The 26,475-nt window shown below is 47.2% G+C and overlaps 1 protein-coding gene across 1 annotated transcript in view; it reads left to right on the top strand.

Moving 5' to 3' along the window:
- Positions 1–9,808: 9,808 nt before the first annotated feature.
- Positions 9,809–26,475, top strand: part of LOC115472448 — a 61,924-nt gene continuing 45,257 nt past the window's right edge. The window contains exons 1-3 of the mRNA XM_030206736.1: positions 9,809–9,909; positions 10,699–10,803; positions 12,681–12,779. Of these exons, the coding sequence (XP_030062596.1) occupies positions 9,809–9,909; positions 10,699–10,803; positions 12,681–12,779 (305 nt within the window). The remainder of the gene's footprint in view (positions 9,910–10,698; positions 10,804–12,680; positions 12,780–26,475) is intronic.

Raw genomic sequence — 26,475 nt, 5'->3', positions numbered from 1 at the left:
TGCCCTTTTAACATTTCACAATTGAGTTTAATTTGGCTGTGATTCTTTTCTCGATGTCCAAGACCTCCAGTGGCTTTAAAAGGTGTGTCTAGTGTAATTGAGTGATTTCCATGATGGACCCATACTCTTGGTGCTTCAGGTGCCTTGGGCCTGACCATGAACTCTTGTTCTCTCTGTTTGCAAATGCAGTTGCAGACACAGCGAGTGGCAGGTCCTGTAGGAGAGACTTTTTGGCTCTCAAAGGTTGGTCCATTGACTTCGGCACCGGAAGCATCAATTTTGATGGCTATTAAGACTTTGACTATCAAGGGTAGTGCACTGGCATTGAGGAGGTCTCCACCTCTGCCGACACTGGGGGCATCCATGGGTTTGATGTCGTCTTTGTCAGCACTGAAGAACAGTGATGCTAAGTATCAGGGAAAGCCCAAGAACCATAATATACATAATAGATGATGGCAGAGAAAGACCTGTATGGTCCATCCAGTCTGCCCAACAAGATAAACTCGTATGTGCTACTTTTTGTGTATACCTGACCTTGATTTGCATCTGCCATTTTCAGGGCACAGACCATAGAAGTCTGCCCAGCACTAACTCTGCCAACCAATCTCTGCTAAGCTTTTGAGGATCCATTCCTTCTGAACAGGGTTCATTTATGTTTATCCCACGCATTTTTGAACTCCTTTACCTTTTTCATATCCGCCTCCCGCGGGAGGGCATTCCAAGTATTCACCACTATCTCCGTGAAAAAATACTTCCTGACTTTTTTCTTCAGTCTGCTCCCCTTCAATCTCATTTCATGTCCTCTAGTTCTACCGCCTTCCCATCTACGGACAAGGTTAGTTTGCGGATTAATACCTTTCAAATATTTGAACGTCTGTATCATATCACCCTTGTTTTCTCCTTTCCTCCAGGGTATACATGTTCAGGTCAGCAAGTCTCATACGTCTTGTAACGCAAATCCCATGCCATTTTTGTAGCTTTTCTTTGCACCGCTTCAATTCTTTTTACATCCTTCGCAAGATACGGCCTCCAAAACTGAACACAATACTCCAGGTGGGGCCTCACCAACGACTTATTCAGGGGCATCAACACCTCCTTTCTTCTGCTGGTCACACCTCTCTCTGTACAGCCTAGCAACCTTCTAGCTACAGCCACCGCCTTGTCACACTGTTTTGTCGCCTTCAGATCCTCAGATACTATCACCCCAAGATCCGTCTCCCCGTCCGTACATATCAGACTCTCACCGCCTAACACATACGTCTCCCGTGGATTTCTACTCCCTAAGTGCATCACTTTGCATTTCTTCGCATTGAATTTTAATTGCCAAACCTTAGTCCATTCTTCTGGCTTCTGCAGATCCTTTTTCAGGTTTTCCACTCCCTCCCAGGTGTCCACTGTGTTACAAATCTTAGTATCAACCGCAAAAAGGGAAACTTTACCTTGTAACCCTTCGGCAATGTCACTCACAAATGTATTGAACAGAATCGGCCCCAGCACCGATCCCTGAGGCACTCCACTACTCACCTTTCCCTCATCCAAGCGGATTCCATTAACCACCACCCTCTGGCGGCTGTCCGTCAACCAGTTCCTAATCCAGTTCACCACGTCGGGTCCTATCTTCAGCCTTCTGGATACGCTGTCCTCAATTGGATTCCAGGGCCCTGTTCTTTCCTGGTTCTCCTCCAACCTCTCGCTTCGTTCTTTCAGTGTTCACTCTGGTGGATCCTCTTCAACTTCCATCCCGCTTTCTGTTGGTGTGCCTCAGGGCTCTGTCCTTGGACCCCTCCTCTTCTCCATCTATACCTCTTCCCTTGGTACCCTGATTTCATCCCATGGCTTACAGTACCATCTTTATGTTGATGACTCTCAGATCTACATCTCCACCCCTGAAATCTCAACCTCGATCCAGGACAAAATCTCAGCCTGCTTGTCTGACATTGCTGCTTGGATGTCTCAACGCCATCTAAAGCTCAACATGACCAAAACTGAACTTCTCATTTTTCCCCCTAAACCCACCTCCCCTCTTCCCCCTTTCTCTATCTCTGTTAATGGCTCTCACATCCTCCCTGTCTCCTCGGCTCGTAACCTTGGAGTCATCTTTGATTCCTCTTTCTCCTTCTCTGCCCATATTCAACAGATTGCCAAAACCTGTCGCTTCTTTATCTACAATATTAGCAAAATTCGCCCCTTCCCTTCTGAATACGCTGCCAGAACCCTTATCCACACCCTTGTCGCCTCTCGCTTGGACTATTGCAATTTACTTCTCACTGGTCTTCCGCTCAGCCATCTCTCTCCTCTCCAATCTGTCCAAACTTCTGCAGCATGACTTGTTTTCCACCAGAATCGTTATACCCACACTAGCCTGCTCCTCAAGTCACTTCACTGGCTTCCTGTCCGCTTCCGCATTCAGTTTAAACTTCTCATACTGACCTTTAAATGCATCCACTCTGCAGCCCCCCCATTACCTCTCCGCTCTCATCTCTCCCTACATTCCTCCCCATGAACTCCGCTCACTGGAAAAATCTCTCTTGTCGTCCCCCTTCTCCTCCACTGCTCCGAGGGAGGGGTTCCCTAGCTCGCCTAGGTCCCTTATCTTCCTCTTAGCACCTCACATGGCCCGGGCCCTTCCCTTTCACTGGGCCCCCGACGATACCATGATCCCTCCGAGAAAGAGGAAACCTGACGACACCTCTCTTAGCACTTCACATGGCCCGGGCCCTTCCCTCTCACTAGGGCGCCCGACGATACCATGCTCCCACTGAGAAAGGCGCTTTGGGAGCAGGTCCCTTCTGACCCTCATTCCCTGCAAGTCCCAACACCTGGTTCTTAATGTCCATCTTTTTAGATCTTCTCCATCGGCCATCGACCCAGGCAAGTGCTCTGGCCTTCTCCTCTCCGGCTCCTCCGGCTTCTCAGGCCTCCAGCCTTCCTGGCCGTCCGATGGGGTGCAGCCTGAAATCACAAAAAAAACCATCCAAGTGTGGCCTGTTTACTGTCCTGGCCCCCACACTTGTGCTGCACCTCCTTGTGGGTGTGTGTGTTTGTGGCCTCCTCCATCCCCTACAGCCACTCCCAAGCCTCCAGATCTTACAAATCCACCCTCACCTCCCCCCTAAGTACCCTTTACCTGGGGTAGGTGAGCAAAGTGCTTTTGCTAGTGTTGGCCCCCTCGACGGGCTTCTGGAACACGGGCTCTGGTGATATTGTTGGACATGTCACTGCAGGGATGTCCATGCAGGCATTTATTTTGGAAAGGGATGTCCTTTGGCAGATCCTTTTCTAAAATATTCCTATGATTGTAGACGTCCTGACTTGGACATCTCTATTCAGGCTTATATGTCCTTTCTAAAATTCCATTCCACATATTTGGTTCTTCAGATTGATCTTTTGTGTTGATATACTATTTTAAAATGCTCAGAGAATGATGAAACAGTATATGTGATTTTTAGCTTCCTTCTGGAGCAGTTATCCATCATAATTTTTTATTCCATTTGGTTACTCTTTGCTCCATACTAGATAAGTAAATGGCATAACAGTGCCTTCTTTGTAGTAGAGATTTTTATTCATAAAATGTAATTCCTTAGCATCAGCAGCAGATGAATCCAGAGATGTGGGTTTTGTTCATCTACCAGCAGGTGGAGTTAGAGAGCACTGAACTTATGTGCCTTATAGGACAGGAAGCTCCCTGGTCAGTCAGTATTCTCTGTCTCCAGGAGGCGGATAGACAGTTTCTCACAAGCTCCTGATCTCATCTGTTAGCAGCTCCTGTTCTGAGTCTTTCAGTTCAGTTGAGCTGTGGGGTGTACGACTGAGTGGTGCAGTCTTTAGGGGGTACACCTGGTTTACCCCAGGTCCCTCCCCTACCCTGCTGCTTTCTCCAGCCCTGCTCCATTCTCGTCCTCATTAAAAAAAAAAAAAAAAAAAAAGTGTTTCCTTCCTCATAAAAAAAAAAAAAAAGTGTTTGGACATTCTCTGTCAGCTCACACTGGCTCCTGGAGAGATACTGGTGCTCCCAGTATCAAGGCTAGGCGAGGAGAGGGTAGCTGTGTTCCTTCTACAACCTTGAGAACAACTGGCACCCTGGGGTAAGCGAGTTTACTTTCTCTGAGGACAAGCAGGCTACTTGTTCTCACAAGTGGGTCGAAGTCCGCGTCGGCCCAGGAAACGGCAATTTTTTCAAGCAAAAGATATATGAAAGTTTTGCCAGAGTCATCTGGCGCGCAAATGTGCTGCTTTAGTTCTTTTTTGTCCAGCGGCTTCAAGCGTTGTGCTCGGTGCAACCGGACCATCTCAGGTACCGATTCCCCTCGCTTGGTGTATACAGTGCCTTGGGTCCGACCATAGCCCAGCTGCTTGTAGTCTGTGTCATTTTGGGGCTTGGTCCGGTCCTCTGACATCAACATCGGTACCGAGGTCGGCGGCATCAACATAGACAGGAGCATCAACGTCTGGAGCAGAGGTAATGGCTGCTGAGAGACCAACTCGTGCTGGGAGCAGTGAGGCGTCAAGTCGGTCTCCACCTGTCTTGATGCCTCCTGTTATGCAGGCCCCCGGGACCGACCTTCATCGGACCCGGACCCGAGGAGACGTGAGGATTCCACGTCTTCCTCATCGGTACTGAGGAGTCTTGACGGGCATAGAGTGAAGGCGAAGAAGCACCGACATCGTTCTCCATCTACGCACGGAGTTCCGGGGCGTCAAGAGAGTCGGCACCCGAGAAGCATTGGAGCCAAGAGGATCGCTCGGATCTCTCGATACAGGATGTGCCGATGCATTGGTCTCCTAGCAGCCCGATGCCTGCTCCTGAGCCTCCATAGATTCTGACACTACCTGTTCCACCGACCCCACAGCCTTTTCCGATGGCGGCTCTCGACGAGCGCATCCGGGCCCTGCTTCCAGAGCTTCTGGAAGGATTGCTACGCCAGTCTGCTTCGTTGTCGGGGGTGCTTGCGCCTTCCTTGATGTCGGCTGCAGCGGCATCTGGCCCTTCTCCTGCGGAGAGGTGCCTGGCCTCGGTGCCGCCTGCGGCATCGACGTTGACTCCCTTCGACGTCGGTGGAGGAAGCTTCACCGCAGTCTAGGTGGGCGTCGACTTCTTGACATCACCATCGAGGACATCATTCCTCGGCATCGAAGCAGGCTCAGTCTCGGAGTGCCCTGAAGGAGGTCTTAGCCGATACTGAAGAGAAGCGTTTGTGGGAGTCAGAGGGAGATCCCAGGTACTTTTCTTCTGACGAGTCCTTTGGGATTCCCTCTGATCCTTCCCCTCCACCGGAAAGGAGACTATCTTCACCGGAGAGTCTATCCTTTACACCTTTTGTCCGGGAAATGGCTACGGCTATTCCTTTCCCTATGGAGGTTGAGGATGAGCCCAGGGCTGAGATGCTCGAGGTCCTGGATTATCCTTCTCCACCTAGAGAGGCTGTGACAGCTCCTCTACATAAGGTACTGAAGGAAGTCCTTATGCGGAACTGGTTGTTCCCTCTCTCTGGCCCCGTGATCCCAAAGAAAACTGAATCCCAGTATCGGATTCACGGTGAATCTGGATTGATGAGGTCTCAGTTGCCCCACAATTCCAGGGTGGTGGACTCCACCCCCAAGAGAGCCAAGAGTACTAGGACTATGCCTCAGCGCCCCCAGGCAGAGAAGCTAGGACTCTTGATTCTTTCGGGAGGACAATGTATCAGGCTGCTGTGCTCGCTGCCAAAATTCAATCTTACCAACTCTTCACAAGCATCCACTTGCGGAACTCGGTGAGGCAACTGTGCAGCTTGGTTGATGCATTCCCTCCGGAGTAGGCTGAGCCTTTTCACCAGGTGGTCAGGCAGCAGACGGTGTGTTGAAAATTCCTGGCCAGGGGTACGTTCAACACTTTTGATGTAGCATCCAGGATCGCTGTCCAAGGTATAGTGATGCGCAGACTCTCATGGCTGTGTGTCTCTGACCTGGATCATTCGGTCCAGCAGCGGATGACGGATGTTCCTTGCCGGGGGGAAAACCTTTTTGGTGGGAAAGTAGAGGATCTAGTTGACCAGATCAAGAAGCACAATGATGCTATGGATTCTCTCTCCCGCCGGGCGTCTTCTGAGGTTTTTTGGAGGGAAGAGGAGTGCTCCTTATTCCTATGCTAGGCGTAGGTACACTCCTGCTTCTCGGCAGCCTGCCCAGGCTCAGTCCCAGCACGCTTGTTCTCGTCAATAGCGTGCGCCTAAGGCCACTGCGGCTCCCCAGCAAAAGCAAGGGACGGGCTTTTGGCTGGCTCCAGTTCAGCATAGCCTCAGTAAATCTGCCTGTATCGGACGACTTGCTGGTTGAGGGGAGGTTATTGTTTTTTTGGCCTCTTACAACCTTCAACCGGTGGGTTCTTCAAATTGTCTGGTTAGGATACACCCTCAATCTGGAATCCAAGCTTCCAAATTGCCCACCGGGAGCTCAATCCTACAGCTCCCAGCAGAAACAGGTACTTGCAGAGGAACTCTCCGCCCTTCTACAGGCCCAAGCGGTCAAACCCGTTTCACCAGGGGAAGAAGGGCTGGGATTCTATTCCAGGTACTTCCTTGTGCAAAAGAAAACATGGGGGATGTGTCCCATCCTAGACCTAAGGGCCCTGAATGATTGGCTATGTTCTCTGGACTTAAAGATGCTTACACACACATCTCGATGCTTCCAGCTCACAGGAAGTATCTTCGATTTCGGCTGGGAACACAGCACTTTCAGTACCGTGTACTGCCTTTTGGCCTGGCGTCTGCGCCCAGAGTGTTTGCTAAATGCCTAGCTGTAGTCGCAGCGTTGCTAAGCAGACTGGGAGTGCATGTGTTTCCTTATCTCGACGATTGACTGGTGAAGAGCACCTCGAAGGAAGGTGCTCTGGAGTCCATGTGAATGACTATTCGGGTACTGGAGCTACTGGGGTTTGTCATAAATTATCCCAAGTCCCATCTCACCCCAGTCCAAAAATTGGAATTCATTGGCGCTCTGCTGAACACTCAGACAGCTCGAGCTTTTCTCCCCGAGGCAAGGGCGGACAATCTTCTGTCCCTGGTGTCCATGGTTCGAGCATCTCAGCAGGTCGGCAAATGTTGAGACTTCTGGGGCACATGTAACGCCCATGGCACGTGTACATATGAGATCAGCTGAATGGACCCTAGCTTCCCAGTGGTTTCATGCTGTGGGGGATCTTGTCATGGCATGTTTCTCCAAGAGAGCAATTCTTAAAAAAAAAAAAAAAAGAACCACCGGAGCAGTTTTACTTAGTTTCATGTTTGGGGGCTGTTGGCTTCAGGTGTCGATGAGCAATTTTAGATATGGAATTTTTTTCTGAGGCTGGTACACTGTTTTCATGGTTTTTGGTGTCCATAGTCCTTGTGAGAGAGTGAGACCTCAATGCTATCTTGCGGAGACTTATCCACGTGCAGAGTATAAGGTGCTTCGTAAAGCAGAATAGTTTATTCTGGGCAGTGGCAGGCTTGTAACTTGAAGGCTTCAGGTTCTTAGCTGGTTTGTGCTTAGCATTGGAAGCTGGAATACTCACTTCTATAGGGCATGTTATCCTTCAGTCTCACCTGCTGCTTCCTTTGATGAGCATTTCTTCACATGGCTGGCTCAGCTAACACTTCTCCGCAGTACTTAAAGTTTGCTGTGTTGCTTTCCACAGCAGCTCTGCTCTCTGCCACTGGACAAACCTTTGGCATACCAGTTCCCACCACCACTGTCTCAGCGGCATCACTATCTGTGTGCAGTTTCTCTGACTGCTTCTCTTGCCTTTTTTGCAGCTTGTCATTGTCTTCGGCAAGTAGCTCTATTACAGAGCTATTTTGATGTAGAGGGCTAGCTTGATGGTTTATACATACAGCTGAGAGTGAGTATTCAGATCCAGAAGTTTCTGGTTTGACTCCCAGTGCAGCTTGTTATCCACAGTACACAATGGTACAAACAGGCATGGTCTACTACACCATCTCGCTCTGGTTCCAGCCATGCTTGGTAGTTCTAATGAGTAGCCGTGTTACAAGAAATTATTTATTTTGGGGAAAATAGCTCTAGAGCAACTCGCCACTGTTTATAATTTAAGAGCAGGCGCTGTATTTATAAGTTTTAGGATATTAATTTCTTCACCAAAGGTGATAATTGCAATAAATTAAATAAATTAAGTATATATAAAAGATACCATATACTCAGAACACAAGGAGACCATATTTTTAGTTTCAAAAAGATTGATTTAATATACAATTGCACACGAGAGGTAGGTTTTAAGAGATCTTTACAGATAATCTGTGCATAAAATAGAACAAAGTAGCAGGTAGGTTAACTTACAAGTCCTTGTTACAAGCATGCTGTGGTCCAGCTGATTGATGAGCACATGTTGAGGAGCAAGGCATCAGGGCTTCTGCAGTGAGTGGATCTGAGTTGCTTGCAGCTGAAGAGAATCTGAGTTGCTTGCAGTTGAAGAGAATCTGAGTTGCTTGCAGTTGAAGGGACTCTGACTCTTGGGAAACAGCTTGTCCTTTTATATCTTGCAAGCTGCAGGAGGATATGCCGTGTGGATCTTTGTCCTGGTTTCCTGGTTTCCACACGACCCTTGGGCATTTGCAAAGCATTGTGGTATCTTGGTCTCATGTCTGCACACGACCCCTGAGTCCTGGTCTCATGTCTTATGACATCACGAGACTTGCTGTCTGGATTTTGATGGCAAATGGTCTTTTGATGTCCTGCTCAGTCTCTGGGGCAGATACACATTACAAGCCCTTCCTTTCTGCACATGTCTGAAAGCTGATGGGAGGGGCAGGTATACCTTTGACAAGCAAATGTCCTGTTTATGCTTTTCCTCTGAGTTCTTTGTTTTCAATGGGGTATTCAGGTGCCCACCTTAGTCAATCTTTTGTTAGGTGGGAGGGCAGAGGAAGCTCTTTTGTGTTTGTTAAGTGTTTGTAATTAACTATCCCTGCTATCAGAAGTTCCTGGAAAAAGGGATGGGGAGAGAGGGGCTTGAAATGAAACTATTCTCTCTGCTGCAGTGTCAAATATATATTTTTAAAAGCTGCACAAATATATATCTGATCCAACACAACATCATGCTACACATTTAATTCTGATGATTGGCTTATACCATAACAGCCGTGCCAGCCACTTGCAGTGCATGGCCTCACCAGTCATTTCTTCTCTCTTTCAGCAACAAGTTGGCTATGTCTTGGGCATTGGACAGCTGCAATGGCTTCTAGGTCATTTTATTCACTGACTTTAGAGGTATACTTTTTGGTTGGGAGAAGGTCTAGAGAAGTTGGGAAGGCAAGATTGATGGGGGAAAAGCCTCGGTCTTGTCTTAGGTGTCATGAGCCCAACGGCTACAGACAAGGCATATCTCCCTGTCAGGGTTCTTACTTCTCCAGAAACAAGACTCATTTCATGCTATTGGGAACACCTCGTTTCTGACTCCAGATTTAGCTATACCTCCCTCACCTCCCCATGAGGGGGGCTTGGTGCACTCCTCGGGTTTACTGATAATGAGGTATCTCTCCAGATCCCATGAGGAGTGGATTCGTATTACTTTAGACCAAGGTGTCGAGACACTCATTCTGCAGGTTTCCAACCTGCAGGTCTTCCATTACATTTCAGATTGTTTCTTGGCATCTCCATACAAGCTACTGCCCTACTGTTGGGCAGTGCAGGCCACCTGACTTATGCTTTTTATTTAGGTTAGGTGGAGTCTATCCCCAGAGAGACTTGAGGGATCAGGAACTTACTCCATTTCCTTTGGGGTTCCAAAGCAGGGGGAGCTGATCTCCTTGCGCCTACATTTGGATGTCATAAGACAATGGAGTGTTCATGGTGCACTTTGCACTGTGGTATCTCTGCAGCTGGTGCTGGCTTCAGTCCAGTGGGACAGTTTCTAACACTTCTGCTTCTCCATGAAACGTACGTTGCTATTGCCATTTGATCTCCACTTACGGGGTTTTATGTGCTTTGCTATCCTTGGAGACCGTTGATGTTCAGGCCTTTCTGCATTTCTGAGGACATTTTTGTTTCTAGATCATGGTAGTAGTGGTGGCTTTCCTAGAGGTTTCATCCCAGAGGGCTCTTGGCTTCAGTCCTTGGGATTAGTATTCACTTTCACCAAGCGTCAGTTGTACCCGAGAGTTTCTGGGAGTGATCTTCAAAGTGCACTTTGAGATGACTTTCTTGCTATTGTTTTGCAGGTCAGCTTCCCACTCAAATTAGGATCTATTTTCCCTTCCGTGTCCCAGGGTTGGGGAATATGTTCTCGTGCTGGACTCAGTGGCCTCTATTTTGGGTCATTCTTCTATGACCCTGATGCCATCTCGGATCACTTTGGTGGCCCCTTCACCCTATTAATCTCTTTTTCTCTTGGAACCTCCAAGCCAGCCTCAGTCTACCCTGGTGTATTTCTTCAGCCTTCCACTGCAGTTCAGAAGGGATCTCTCTACTGTATCAGGGCTGGGAGAGGAGAGGATATCTGTGTTCACTCCCAAGTCAGGATCTTATTCTCTTCTGGGTTACAGGATCTGGGAGTATGTTACAGTGCTGGGCACAGTGGCTTCTATCTTGAATGTTCCACCAAGGCTAGGTCTCACTTCAAACCCTTCAGTGGTCCCTTCTCAGCTGGTCATCCCCGTTTCTTTTGGGTCCTCCAACCCAACCTCTGCCTTTCCTCTGATAATTCAGCAATGCTCTCTCTCTTTGCAGGCAGCTTTCTCAGCTGGTGTGCTGCTGCTCCGTGCCTACTGCTGAATGGTCAACTATGTGGACAGGGCTGGCATTTTGGCAAATTCCTTGTCTGACTTGGTTCAGGTAATGGGGAGGTAGTTGTTTTTGGCCAGCCACAGCCTGTCGTTTGCTGTGGTTGAGCCGCTGTTTGGCAGCTACAGCTTCCAACAGCAGATGGCTGAGAGCTCTTTCAGGCCCAGTAGTTTCTTGAGGGCTGCAAGAGGTTGGTGGCAGATGAAAGGACTGAGTCACAGCATCTGCCTAAGTAAGGTCCAAACATCCTTTTCAGTCAGGTCAGGCTCACTCTCGCTTTAAGACACCAGGTACTATTCTCCGGGTCAGCCTGTGTTTCTCGGTGATCCAGGTATACACTTATTAAAGGTTACGACGTTCCAGACTTTGTCCTGACCAGATCCTCTGGTTTTCTTCTGAAGAGGTGATAGTTCACACAGTCCCTTCTTTTCTTCCTAAAATGGTTTCTACTTTTCATCTCATCAGCCAGTGTTTTGTCCCGTTTGATGGGTGTTTGCCATCTCTGTTTTGTCACACTATCTGGAAGTGGCCACCGAGTTCTCTCAGTCAGTTCATTACTTTGTGCTTGGCTCAGAGGCTTATGGTTCCTGTGGTTTCCAAAGCCATGGGCCTGGGGTCTCTCACATCCACTTATTTCCTTCTGGGTCTCTCCCTTCTGGCCAGTTCCCGGCTGTCCATGCTGTCACACCTTCCTGGGCCATAGCCCGTCTCTTCTCCCTGGATTACATAAGTAGGGTGGCCTCATAGTCTTCTGGGCCTATTTTCTCTAGATTTTACCATTTGGACATGTCCGCTCTATTGGATGCATCTTTTCAAGTATTGGGACTATTCAAAGGGGCTTCTGGTTCCCACCGTACTGAAGGACTGCTTTGCTACATCCCACACATTTCTGGATTCATCTGCTGTTCATGATAAGAAACGAAAAATTTTGTCTTACCTGATAATTTTGTTTTCTTTAGTCGCAGCAGATGAATCCAGAGGCCCACCCTTGTTTCTTCTGCAGGTTTGTTCTAGTTGGTTAACTAGGTTTGACCTGATTGCAGTGTTTTTCCATTTGACTTGACTGTTGGGATCAATTTGCGAGTTTGCAGTTCTGGGTTTCTCACTTTCCCTCTGGTGATGGAGAAATGTTATAAATTATGTTCTGCTTTGTTATGAGAAATACTGACTGACCAGGGAGCTTCCTGTCCTATAAGGCACTTCAGTTCAGTGCTCTCTATCTTCACCTAATGTTAGATGGACACCACCCACATGTCTCTGGATTCATCTGCTGCAACTAAAGGAAAGAAAATTATCAGGTAAAACATGATTTTTTGATATTCTCCTGAAATACACCCATAAGTTTCTGTTTCTGTACATATAGGAGAGGCATTACTGGAGGTGGGATTAGCATTTATGTACCTACTTTGGCATTTTCCAAAAGTATGGACATAAGTTTACATGGAGAAAAGTACTCATATAAACAGCAGGTACAAATTTGTGCACATACTTTTCCTGAGTCCATTTTCAAAGGGAGAATCTTTCCCTTTGAAAAATGGCATAAAGTCTAAAGCTAAATACTGTCTGCAGATTTTACATATATGCACACAGTCTGAAGGTACCACCTTCTTGGCTAGCTCTCAGGAGCACTCCTATAAACCGTTTGGTTTTTTTTTTGCTCATTCTGTTTGGAACTTGAAGAAAGTGTTAACTCCCCAAAGTTAGTCAAGACATGTTAGTTAGTCCAATAAACAGACATTTTTTAAAATATGTTTTAACCTTTATTTCCATACTTGCAAATTAACTTACTGCCATTGTTCTCAGAGAGCAGAATGATGACTAAAATTGGAAAATAAATGAAAAAGCAATTTTAGTTATTTAGAAGATAAATCATTTTTAAATGTTTATAAAATAAATTCATAAGACTACTATGTTTGCCTTTTTTACAGGCTAATGAAAACTCATCCAGTTGTAGCCATGCTTAAATCTAGAAATACTGGACTTTCTCTGGATAATTTGTTTTTCTTAAGACCTGATACCAAGGACATGTAAGTTTCCCTGAATGAGTACATCTTCTTTCTGTGGCAGATAAATATTAGTTCGATACCACAAGTTGAAGTGAAATAATTTAGCATTAACTAGGGATTAAAGAAAATAGTATTTAGTGCATGCTTGTCTAACCTTTTACTATTGGGGACCACATTTTTTAACATTTGGAGGGCCAAAACACCACCGTTATATTTTGCCACGTTTCGTCAAATAGTGGCAAAATACAACAGTGCATCGTCCCCTATCCAGCCTTCACCCAGTCTCTCTCACTCATGTAACAACCTCCCTCTCCACCTAGTTTCTTTTCCCTCACCTGGCTTCAGCTGCAGAAGAAACAGCGGGATTCCTGCTTTCCCCACCATGACTTGGCTTTATGCAAGCTTGAGCCACGTAGTGCTAGAAGTTCAGGTTCATCTCACGGGTCTTGAAACCGCAAGATCAACCCGAACATCTGGCACTGCTTGGCTCACGCTTACAGAGAGCCAAGTTGCGGCGGGGAAGCAGGAATCCCACTGTAAGCACCACAAGAACTGCCAAGCTTCCAAGTGCCAGAAAAAAAGCACTGGTTCCTGGGTTCTTGCCTGCTGGCCATATGTTGGAGAAGCCTGATTTAGTGGATTCAATCATAATTAACTAAGGGGCCTTTCCTTTTCATCACTAAAAGATCAGTCCAGACTTGTGGGTTATGCCTATCTGTTAGTGGGTGGAGATGTAGAGCTTAATTGAACTGTGCCTTATAGTGTCATGTGCATCCAGGCAAATAGCTGCTTTGTGTTCATCTCTGAGCTGATCCTGTGTTGGTCTCCTGACTTTTTCTTTTTTTGAGGGTTTCTGTGGAGTTGAGAGGTTTGTCAGCTGGGAAAAGCTTCTAAGGGTCTAAACTTTGTGGTGCCAAGTCCCTCCCCTTTCCTCCCACCACTGCTTCCTCCTTGGTATTTGTTCTCCTGCCTCCTTGTAAAAATAAATAAAAATAAAATAGAGTTGGTAAACTTTCTGCCTTGTTTGGGGAACAGCCTTCTTGCAGTTGTAGGTGCTCTTGAGTCACTTAAATCAGCAGACTGTTTTCAACAAGAGTAGTAAATACTGCTGAATAATTGTTTTAATGGTGGTAGACTTGGTAAAACACTGCTACTGGTATGGGAGCAGGAGAACAGCGTCAAGTTTATGTTTAATGTGCTCTTGCCCTGCAGAGAACTTAGATCTGTGCAGCTCAGATCCGTTACTGGGTCTCAGCTCATAGGTAGCTAAATGTCACATACCCATGGTTTTTGGCAGGCAGGGTCGTGCCAGTTTTGGACGCAGCAGTTATAGCAGCCATTTTAGAACCAGACTTGCAAACTTCTATCACACAGCTAGTGATTGAGCCAACTCCCTTCAGCTTCTTCTCACAACATTTGTGGTGTTGTAGAGTTGGTGCAAGCTAGAGGCTGACTGAATTTTGGTTTTGGCCAGATTCAGTACTGAAACTAACCCAAAATCTGGGTTCGGGTTTTGGCCGAAAATGTGCATTTTTGACTGAAACCAAGCCTCTCTCCCCCATCCTGTGATCGATCTCCTTCTCTCTGTAGGGGTATATTGAGGAGGACAACTCCTATTATATATCCAGAGGTACTTAGCTGAGAGAACACTACTAAATAACAATTATTCTGGGCTCGTGTCTAGGGGAAGCCTACCTCTTTGTCTCTATGGTTAGCTAGCTGTGCTGGAAAAAGGAACAATGCCACAGATGGAATATATTATGATTTATTAGGTATAAAAATAATAGTTATCTATAGCAAATGCAAAGCAAGATTGCAAAACTAGATTAGTCACCAAAATGTATTTAATGCTATATGATTATCTAAACAGACTAACTAAATGAATGATCACAATACTGATATTTTAATGATTATTATGAGAACTTACACCACACTTCTTATACAAAATACACAGTTAGCAGCTAAAGTCACAGATCTTAAGTCATGACATAAAACCAATCTGTCTCAGACAAAAAGTCAAGAACTAACTATCCCCTAACAGATAGGTAGTAAACCCTGTTATCTCACCTTGCCGTCTGTTGTGGCAGACTTCCAATAGTAAAGAAGTGGATTCCTCCTTGGAGACTCAAGCTGAAGCCTCAGCAAGTCTCTCAGTCCAGGAATAAAGTCCAAGGTCTGTATTCTGGATACAGATGGCACAGTCTTTAGGTAAGGCCATATATTGTAGCTGAGCTAACCTTGTTAGTTTATTACAAGGTCTGCACTGGTGTTTTAGGAAATCAGACTGTCGCGCTCTCGCTCTCTCTCTCTCAGAGCCTTCTATCCTGCAGACCTGTCTTCATTTTTCTGTTTTCCTTCTTCAGTCCAACATTGGCATCCATGGGTCAGATGATACCTGTGGACCAATCACAGACTGTGTAATAATGTCCATCCATCTTCATGGTCATGAAGAGAGGCCTTTGTTATAGCAAAGAAAGTGTTATTGATGGCATGCAAACCTCCCTGTCGGATCCCATACTCCTGGAGCCATCTATGTCTCTCTCCTCCATTCTTCCCATGAGATAACTGGGCTAGTTTGCAACAAATATGTCCTTGGATGAAGTCATCATGGTATGCTCAGCAGTAATTTTCCTTTTGTAGAAAAGCTGGTTTCTGATGAATACAGATGTATGCAGGCCATAGGCAGAAGTATCCATATTGTTATAACAGAATGGTTCGGCTTGTATAGGCCAAGACCAGCAAAGGTGAGATTGCAGGTAAATACTCTTACATCTCCCATCCCCCTTTTCCCGCCCAACCACCTGTAGGCCCTCTTCTGGACTATCTTAGTGAAGCCCTGATGGTCTAGTGGCCTCTTTGAGGGCAGGAACGGATCCCACTCATTCCTGGCCCATGCACTGCTTCAGTTCAAATCGCTGCAGAGACTTCCTGTGGCAGCCTCGCGAGACTTCTGTGAGAAGTCCCGGCAGCCATTGTCCGACTAGAACCAGCACGGGCAGAGGACTCGCCATTTGGACTGGAGCAGCACAAGTTATTATTTGGGGAGGACCTTGAAAAGTTAGTCAAGGACCTTGGAGATTCTAAGAATCGGCATCTTCCACAAAACAGACCTAAACAATATTTTAGATTGAGTCTCATTTCAGAGATGCAAGAAGGTATAGGCCAGGCAAATCAAATTCTTCCGTCCTGAAACTCGTGTTCATCTGTTTCAAACTTCCTTTTGTATAGTCAAAAGTAACTCTTCATGAAATCCAAGACCCTCTACCTCCATTCAGTCTTCACAGTAGGGTCCAGGTCCACTCCTTGCCCATGCTAATTGAGGACGTTTTTCCCAGTCCCATGAGGAGTGGACCAAGATAACATCAGACCAGTGGGTATTAGAAATCATAAGGGAAGGTTACAAACTGAAATTCTTTCATCTTATTGCAGATCTTTTTTCTTGGAGTCTCCATGTAAAGCCTCTGCAAAATATCAGGTAGTGCGGTCCACTTTGTAGTCCCTCCTCCAGTTTGGAGCAGTTCAACCCAATTCCTATCAAGGAATGGGGCACGTGAAGATGTTCCATTTATTTTGTGGTTCCCAAAAAGAGAGGATCATTTTGTTCTGTTCTAGATCTTAAATGAGTAAATAAGTCCAAGTCCTGAAATTCAACACTTGGCTCAGTAAAAGCTTCTGTTCAATCTGGAGAATACCTAACCTTCTTGGATATCAGAGGCTTACTTTCACATACCAATTTGGCCTCTGCACAGAAGATTTCTCTGGTTTGCAGTTTTGGGAGAATGTTATCCATTTATGGGCATGCCATTTGGCATCTCTATAGCTCTCAGAATCTTTTCCAAAGTAATGGTAGTGGTGGCTGCATTTCTCGAAGGAATATCTCTGGAATATATGGGAGTCAGGCTTGACACAAAGGAAGGGAAAACCTTTCTCTCTTCGTCTCATCAGTTAAAATTTTGAGATCAAGTACTCTGTCTTCTTTTTCTGCAGAGTGCCAGAGCAGGAGATTATGTTCAAGTCTTAGAAACAATGGAAGCTACCCTGGATGTTCTTCCATGGGCAAGATTTCACATGAGGCCCCTTCAATTCTCTCTGTTCAGTCATTGATATTCTTTTCGGAGAATTACAAAGTTTCTCTTCTTTTGACTTTTCAAGCAAAAAGCAGCTTGCGTTGGTGGCTTCATCCCACAAATCTTCAGGTGAGTCTACCTCTGGAATCTCCAGATTGGTTGGTTGTCACCAACTAAGCTAGGGCAGAGAGAAAGAGGTCCAAACTGTAGATAAAACACTAGATGATGTCTGTGACAAAAAAGGGGAACCGGCATTGCTAGATTTTATCAGTGGGCTAGCAAGACTAATAGACAGAGGCAGGGAAGAATGCAAATTTAGATACAAAGAAAGAGGCCAGGTGCCGAATGTCAGCCTGTTATGTTGGGGAGCTCAATCTGGCCTTAATACCTTTGCACCACTTGTCGGTTGCACAAACCAGGCACGGCCTTCAGCCACTTGGTTTCATCTTGGTCTCCGCCTTTCAAAATGGCGTCTGCGGAGAGGTGGTGAAAGCCTCACTCACCTAAATCATTTGATACATATAGAGAGGAATTACATAAGTAGAACTCTTATACCAAGAAGGCCAAGAAGGATTACTTTTCAAAGACTATTTCCTTCTCTTCAAATCCTTCTAAGGAACTCTTTTAAATTATTAATCAACTTACCCTCCTCATACAGATCCAGCATCTACTTTACCATCTGCTGAAAATCTGGCCTCTTTCATTGAATCTAAGATTCTCAATTTACATTCTTCCCTGCCCCGTCTAGTAGTCTTGCTATCCCCCTGATAAAATCCAGTGATGCTTGTTCTTCTTTGTCACAGACATCATCTAAAGTCTTATCTACAGTTTGGACCGCTTTCTCTCTGCTCTCCCTTGTAGAGCTTTTGAAGGCATTGCCATCTATGCACTTTGCCATCTCACTGTTAGATAATGTTCTTTCTTCTTGGCTCAAGAGTAACTTGTAGGACTTTCTTCCCTTAGCACTTAACTTAATCTGTATGAGCCTTAATGTTGAATCAGTTCCTTGTATTTGGAAGCAAGCTGCAGTACGTCCTTACTGAAAAAGCCTTCCTTAGATAGTACCTTGGCCTCCAACTATCATCCAATTTCCAATCTTTGCTTTCTATTATTGAGATTGTAGTTTATTCGCAACTGCTTTCTTTGGTCAAGAAAACAAATGTGCTCCACCCATGCCAAGCTGGTTTCTGCAGCCATCATAATATGGAGACTGTTATCACCGCAGTTTTGAGCAACATACACTCAATATTGGACGGGAGAAATTGTTTTTGCGATCTCATTTGATTTGTCAGCAGTGTTTGACCTGGTAGATCACACTTTCTTACGTCTCCGACTAAGCACTATTGGTCTTGCAGATACAGTCTATCACTGGTTTTCTTCTTTTCTATCTAATTGTAGTTTTACAGTCCACACTGTGTCTGATGTATCTACTCCTCATTCCCTTCCCTGTGGAAAAGGGACATTCAGCATTGCCACCTGCATTGCGGAAACCCTGGGAAGAGGAACATTCTCCAGATAAAGTGCACTATCCAAAGCGTCTTCCCTAGGGGCATCATAAAGTCGTTCATAATATTGTTTAAAAATAGCAGTAATCTCTTTATCAGATGATGTCAGCCTACCCACCCCCCCCTCCCCCCCCCCGTCGCCGATTATTTGTAAGATCCTGTATGACACTGTTCGTGTTTTAATTAAATGAGCAAGCATTTTTCCACATTTATTCCCATGCAAATATAATTTATATTTATAGTAGGCCAACAGTTTCACAGCCCTCTGATGAAGTAACGAGTTAAGTGCAATTTGTGATGACAACAAGGCCTCCCATAATACTGGATCTCTTTGAGTGCCCAATGTTATTCTATCTTTAATAATCTGTTTCTCTAAGCGTAAAATTTCTTTCTCCGAGGACAAGCAGGCTGCTTGTTCTCACATGTGGGTGACGTTCAACGGCAGCCCCAGGATCGGAATCTTCCTAGCAACAAAGCTTGCTAGAGCCCTCGCGCGCACTGCGCATGTGCGACCATCTTCCCGCCCGTAGCGCGAACGTGCCTCAGTCTCTTTTTTTCCGCGGTTCAGGGTGGCTGTTTTCGGCTGTTCTGCGCCCCACAGAGAGAGCCTTCACGCCGTTTTTGCGGTTTTTGTTTCGCCTCTTTCGTTGTATTCGAGCGGATCACTCGTGTTTCTTCGTTAAAAAAAAACCTGTTAACTTTTTCCTTTATTTCTTAGTTTATCCCTGTAAGTTTCCTTTCGTTGTTGCGAGCGGCCATTTTGGCCGCTCATGCGGGTTTTTCCCTTTTTGTGTCCTTCTTTTGGCACCATTGCGGATTTTGACTTTGCCGCTGCGATTTTTCCGTCCATGACCTCGAAGATCGCCAGCGGCTTCAAGAAGTGCATGCGGTGCAGCCAGGCAATCTCAGCCACTTATCCACACGCTTCGTGTCTTCAGTGTCTTGGGGCTGGTCATTGCCCCGAGGCGTGTATTCTGTGTCTTTGCCTAAAAAAGCGGGCACAAGCATCGAGATTGGCCCAGTGGGAGCGCCTGTTCTGAGCCGTGCCCGGTCCTTCGGCGTCGACATTGGTAGCGGTACCGAGACCGTCAGAAACGGTATCAATGTCGGCACCGGAAACTGCATCAACATCAGGAGTGCAGGTAATGGCTGTCCAGAGACCATCCTACGCTGGCAGCAGTGAGCCATCGAGTGGGTCTCCACCTGCCTCGAGGACTCCTGCGGTACAGGCCCCCTGGGACCGACCTCTTTCGGACCCGGCCCCGAGGAGGTGTGTGGATTCCACGTCTTCGTCGGTACCGGGAGGTACCGGTGACGTGCTTTGTGCGAAAGCAAAGAAGCATCGTCATCGGTCATCTTCCCGTCATGGTACCGAGAGCTCTGGGACGCCGAAGGATTCAGCACCCATGAAGCGTCGACGCCGGGAGGACCGCTCACCCTCCATACAAGAGGTGTCAATGTGCTCTTCTCTGGACAGCCTGGTACCGCCTTCGCGCCCCAGGTAGATTCAGACTTCGTCGCCTGTACCGACCCCCACAGCCTTGCTCGACAGACTCCTTAGACGAGCGCCTCCGAGCCATCCTTCCAGGGATCCTGGAAGGCCTGCTGCGACCATCTGTTCCGGTACTGGTGGTGCTTGCGCTGTCGGTACCGTTGAGAGATGCGGCGGTTGGCTCCCCACCCATGGTGCGGACTGCGACGCCGGTGCCGCTTGCGGCATCAGCTGCCACCTAAGTTGACTCCCCGTCGACGTCGCCGGCGGTGCGGTAGTCTTCTTCTCGACATCACCATCGAGGACATGGTTCCTCGGCGTCGAGATGGGCCCGGCTTCGGACTGAAGTCAGAGAACTCGTGTCCGATACCGAAGGGGAGGCCTCGTGGGAAGCAGAGGAAGAGCCAAGATATTTCTCTGATGAGGAGTCTTGTGATCTTCCCTCTGATCCTACTCCTTCGCCAGAGAGAAAGGTTTCTTCCCCTGAGTCTCTTTCTCTTCCTTTGTCCGGGAAATGTCTACGGCCATTTCCTTCCCTGTGGTTACTGAGGATGAGCTCAGGGCCGAGATGTTCGAGGTCCTGGACTATCCTTCGCCACCTAAGGAATCGTTCACTGTTCCTCTGCATAATGTCCTGAAACAGACATTGCTGACGAACTGGGCGAAGACATTATCTAATCCCTCCATTCCCAAGAAGATTGAGTCCCAGTATAGGATCCATGGGGACCCAGAGTTGATGAAGACCCAGTTGCTTCATGACTTTGGCATTGTGGATTCTGCTCTCAAGAGAGCCAAGAGTTCTCGGAATTATGCCTCGGCGCTCCCGGGGCGGGAGTCTAGAACTCTATGCTCGTGTCCAAGATTCAGTTGTACCAGCTCTACACGAGCATCCACTTGCGGAACAATGTGTGGCAGTTGGCGGACTTGGTCGATAAGCTCCCGTCAGAGCAGGCCAAGCCTTTTCAGGAGGTGGTCAGGCAGCTGAAGGCGTGTCGCAAATTCCTGTCCAGGGGTGCTTATGACACTTTTGATGTTGCGTCCAGGGCCGCTGCTCAAGGGATAGTGATGCGCAGACTCTCATGGCTGCGTGCCTCTGACCTGGAAAATCGAGTCCAGCAGCGGATTGCGGATGCTTCTTGCCGGGAGGATAATATTTTTGGTGAGAAGGTCGAACAGGTGGTCGAGCAGCTCCACCAATGGGACACCGCTTTCGACAAACTCTCCCACCGGGCGCCTTCAGCATCTACCTCATCAGGTAGACGTTTTTATGGGGGAAGGAGGAATGCTCCCTATGCTTCTAATAGGCGTAGGTACAATCCACCTTCCCGACAGCCTGCCCAGGCTAAGCCCCGGCGCGCTCGTTCACGTCAACAGTGTGCGCCTCAACAGGCCCATCCAGCTCCCTAGCAAAAGCAAGGGACGGGCTTTTGACTGGCTCCAGGCGAGCCTAGCCGCTATAAAAGTGTCCATGCTGGACCTACTGGTCGAGGGAAGGTTTAATTTTTTTCACCAACGGTGGCCTATTGTAACCTTGTTCTTCAAATAGTCTGGCTAGGATACTCCCTCAATTTGATGTCAACACCTCCAAATTGCCCACCGGAGCTCAGTCCTTCAGCTTCCAGCACAGGCAGGTACTTGCAAAGGAACTCTCCGTCCTTCTATGCGCCAATGTGGTCGAGCCCGTGCCACCGGGGCAGGAAGGGCTGGGATTCTATTCCAGGTACTTTCTTGTGCAAAAGAAAACAGGGGGGATGCATCCCATCCTAGACCTAAGGGCCCTGAACAAATATCTGGTCCGAGAAAAGTTCAGGATGCTTTCCCTGGGCACCCTTCTTCCCATGATTCAGGAAAATGATTGGCTATGCTCTCTGGACTTGAAGGATGCTTATACTCACATCCCGATACTACCAGCTCACAGGCAGTATCTTCGATTCCGTCTGGGGACACGGCAGTTTCAGTATTGTTTGCTACCCTTTGGTCTCGCCTCTGCGCCCAGGGTGTTTACAAAATGCTTGGCGGTTGTAGCGGCGTCACTGCGCAGATTGGGAGTGCATGTGTTCCCTTATCTCAACGATTGGCTGGTGAAGACCACCTCGCAGGCAGGAGCTCTACAGTCTATACAGATGACTATTCAACTCCTGGAGCTACTGGGGTTTGTGATAAATTATCCAAAGTCCCACGTAATCCCAGTTCAGAGACTAGAATTCATAGGAGCTCTGCTGGACTCCCAGACTGCTCATGCCTACCTCCCCGAGGCGAGGGCAGACAACCTTCTGTCTCTTGTTTCCTGGGTCCGAGCGTCTCAGCAGATCACAGCTCGGCAGATGTTGAGATTGCTCGGCCACATGGCTTCCACAGTCCATGTGACTCCCATGGCTCGTCTTCACATGAGATCAGCTCAATGGACCCTAGCTTCCCAGTGGTTTCAAGCTGCCAGGGATCTAGAGGACGCGATCCAGCTGTCCACGGGGTTTCTCCAATCCCTACATTGGTGGACAATTCGATCTAATTTGACCTTGGGACATCCCTTTCAAATTCCTCAGCCACAAAAAGTGCTGACAACGGATGCGTCTCTCCTCAGGTGGGGAGCCCATGTCGATGGGCTTCACACTCAAGGACGTTGGTCCCTCCAGGAAACCGGTTTTCAGATCAATCTCCTGGAGTTGCGAGCGGTCTAGAACGCTCTAAAGGCTTTCAGAGATCAGCTGTCCAATCAAATTATTCAAATTCAGACAGACAATCAGGTTGCCATGTATTACATCAACAAACGGGGGCACCGGATCTCGTCCCCTGTGTCAGGAGATCGTCCAGATGTGGCTTTGGGTTCACTGTCACGGCATGCTTCTCCAAGCCACGTATCTGGCAGTCGTAAACAACAGTCTGGCCGACAGGTTGAGCAGGATAATGCAACCTCACGAGGGGTCCCTCAACTCGAGGGTGGTACGTCAGATCTTCCAAGCGTGGGGCACCCCCTTGATAGATCTCTTTGCTATTCAGACCAATCACAAGGTCCCTCAGTTCTGTTCCAGACTTCAGGCCCACGACAGACTAGCGTCAGATACCTTTCTCCTTTATTGGGGGAAGGGCCTCCTGTATGCGTATCCTCCCATACCCTTGGTGGGGAAGACTTTGCTGAAACTCAAGCAGGATCGCGGGACCATGATTCTGATCGCGCCCTTCTGGCTGCGTCAGATTTGGTTCCCACTTCTTCTGGAGTTGTCTTCCGAGGAACCGTGGAGATTGGCGTGTTTTCCAACCCTCATTACTCAGAACGAGGGGGCGCTTCTGCATCCCAACCTCCAGTCCCTGGCCCTCACGGCCTGGATGTTGAGAGCGTAGACTTTGCCTCCTTGGGTCTGTCGGAGGGTGTCTCCCAAGTCCTGCTTGCTTCCAGGAAAGATTCCACTAAAAGGAGTTACTCTTTTAAATGGAAGAGGTTTGTCGTCTGGTGTGACAGCAAGGCCCTAGACCCTCGCTCTTGTCCTACACAGACCCTGCTTGAATACCTTTTGCACTTGTCTGAGTCTGGTCTTAATACCAACTCCGTAAGACTTCATCTTAGTGCAATTAGTGCTTATCATTATCGTGTAGAAGGTAAGCCTATCTCTGGACAGCCTTTAGTTGTTCGCTTCATGAGAGGTTTGCTTTTGTCAAAGCCCCCTGTCAAACCTGTGTCATGGGATCTCAATGTTGTTCTCACCCAGTTGATGAAACCTTCTTTTGAGCCACTGGATTCCTGCCATCTGACGTACTTGACCTGGAAGGTCATTTTCTTGGTGGCTGTTACTTCAGCTCGTAGAGTCAGTGAGCTCCAAGCCTTGGTAGCTCATGCTCCATATACTAAATTTCATCATAACAGAGTAGTCCTCCGCACTCACCCTAAGTTCTTGCCCAAGGTGGTGTCGGAGTTCCATCTGAACCAGTCAGTTGTCTTGCCAACATTCTTTCCCCGCCCTGCTGAACGTCAGTTGCACACATTGGACTGCAAGCGAGCATTGGCCTTCTATCTGGAGCGGACAAGCCCATTCAGACAATCTGCCCAAATGTTTGTTTCTTTTGATTCCAACAGAAGGGGAGTAGCTGTCGGGAAACGCACCATTTCAAATTGGCTAGCAGATTGCATATCCTTCACTTACGACCAAGCTGGGCTGACTCTTGAGGGTCATGTCATGGCTCATAGTGTTAGAGCCATGGCGGCGTCAATGGCCCACTTGAAGTCAGCCACTATTGAAGAGATTTGCAAGGCTGCGACGTGGTCATCTGTCCACACATTCACATTTCATTACTGTCTTCAGCACGATACCTGACGCGACAGTCGGTTTGGGCAGTCGGTGCTGCAGAATCTGTTTGGGGTCTAGAATCCAACTCCACCCCCCCAGGCCCATTTTTGTTCTGTTCCAGGCTGCACTCTCAGTTAGATGTTATTTTTCAGGTCAATCTATGTTAGGCCCAATTGACCTTTTTTCTTGTTTTGAGTGAGCCTGAGGGCTAGGGATACCCACGTGTGAGTACAAGCAGCCTGCTTGTCCTCGGAGAAAACGAAGTTACTTACCTGTAGCAGATATTCTCCGAGGACAGCAGGTTGATTGTTCTCACCAACCTGTCCACCTCCCCTTTGGAGCTGTGTCTTCCCTTGTCTTTGCTTGTAATTTGACTGAGGCACGTTCGCGCTACGGGCAGGAAGACGGCTGCGCATGTGCGATGCGCGCGAGGGCTCTAACAAGCATTGTTGCTAGGAAGATTCCGATCCTGGGGCTGCCGTCAGATGTCACCCACATTTGAGAACAATCAGCCTGCTGTCCTCGGAGAATACCTGCTACAGGTAACTAACTTCGCTTTATCTCGCATAGCTTTCCGTTGCGCCACGTATGCGATGATCTCCCCTTGGAGAACCGCCTTGGCTGCATCCCCAGTAGAGAACCGATTGTGCCACTTGGGTGGCATTATTTTGTGCATATTTTTGCCACTTATCAATCAAAAAGGAATGAAATGCAGGATCCCAGTACAAATCCAAAGGGAAACACCACCGCCTCCCACCTGCGCTCTCAGTGGGTAACTAAAATGTCACCCAAATAATGGCATGGTCCGAAACCCCATAGAGACCAATTTCAGATGTAAGTAATCGGTTAAAGAATGATCAGGATACCAAAAGGTAATCAAAACATTTGCCACCACAAACCGTCCCACTGGTCCTGAAATAACGTTTTGTATCTGTATATCTAAAGATTTCTTTAAAAGAATGAAAACTCCAGCCTTCCGCTCAGAGCTTTGAGACTCTACCAAATAACCCACCCACCACTTTTTGAATTTGAGACATTCCAAAGAGGACAAATGACTTTTCTGTAAAAATGCTATGTCTATGTTGTGGCGGCGATGAAGAGATGCAAAATCTTTTGTCCCTTGATAGAAATAACTCCCCCTACATTCCAAGATGCTATTTTAAAAGGACTCATTCAGAGCCCAGCACACTTGGGGACAAAATTTGTGAAAAATATACTTCTCTCTGAGACATCCCCCCCAGTCCCAGGCCATCCCAGTTCCCTGCCAAATAGAACCTCGGAACTCCCCCCAGGAAGGAAATGAAGAAGGAAAAAAAAACCCCTAACAATCCTCCCCCCCTCCTGCTTCCCTTCCCCATACCCATCCCTAGTATTCTAAATCTCCCAACCACCTCTTCGGTGGAGGAAAATCAGGAACTCCAGATCCCACTGTTTATCAAACTAGATTGCAACTTCTCCTCCTGCAAAAGGAACAAACTATTACCCTTATCAGTTAACATGACCACCCAAAATTGTGTAGTAACCACTTGCAGTCGACCCAGGGGTACACAAATACATTCAATTAGGCAACTAGTCCCTTACATGATCCCATAATCCCCAGGCTACTGTAACAGATTGTGAAGAGCTACCTTCTGTATTATAAACAATAACATCATGTAATAAGAGGCAACTCTTCCAACTATAGCTATGTATATTATGTAAAAAGAAATGGCTTAGATAGGATTGTCTTCATAGTTCCTTCCGCTTCCACCCTTCAAAGCTACAAGTTACCGTTTCTCATATAAGTGGACGCAACACAGCAAGGCATCCGGGTCTAAAAGACCCTAAATCTTACAAACCCATAATTAGTCACAGATCTTTCTTCTTGTCCTTGACGCCAGAGTCTAATTGCCAATATCAATTCCAAAAACCTATGCTGTCCAGACCTCTCAGGTTTTACCCACAAAGGGTGTACCCAATTGGTTCCTAAGTACATTTTGCAACTCAGCTTGAGGTCAAAGACTGCAGCCCAGCTACAAACTGCGAGGCTGCAGATACTGCATCAAAAACGTGATGAACCATTGTAAAAGATCCTTAGTTTAGCCGGGTAAGCCAAATTAAAGCGAATATGGCTCTTCACTAACTCTGTATACGTAGGGGAAAAGCTTTCCTAGCAGAGGAGACCTCCGTCGAGTAATCCTGAAAACATAAGATGGCATGATCCTTATATTTCAATTGTTTGCCCCCACAGATCGCTTTTAAGATTTCCATTTTATGCACATAATTTAAAAGTCGAAATATCACCACTCTTGGCCGGTTAGAAGCTTTGCGTCGTGGTCCCATCCTGTGTGCTCACTCAATAAGCAGAGGCCAGTTCTACCTGGCAATGAAAGA

Source organism: Microcaecilia unicolor, chromosome 6 (assembly GCF_901765095.1).
Source record: "Microcaecilia unicolor chromosome 6, aMicUni1.1, whole genome shotgun sequence".
Classification (NCBI taxonomy): Eukaryota; Metazoa; Chordata; class Amphibia; order Gymnophiona; family Siphonopidae; genus Microcaecilia; species Microcaecilia unicolor.
Note: the sequence above shows the minus strand (reverse complement) of the source record. Positions and strands in the feature narration are given on the sequence as shown.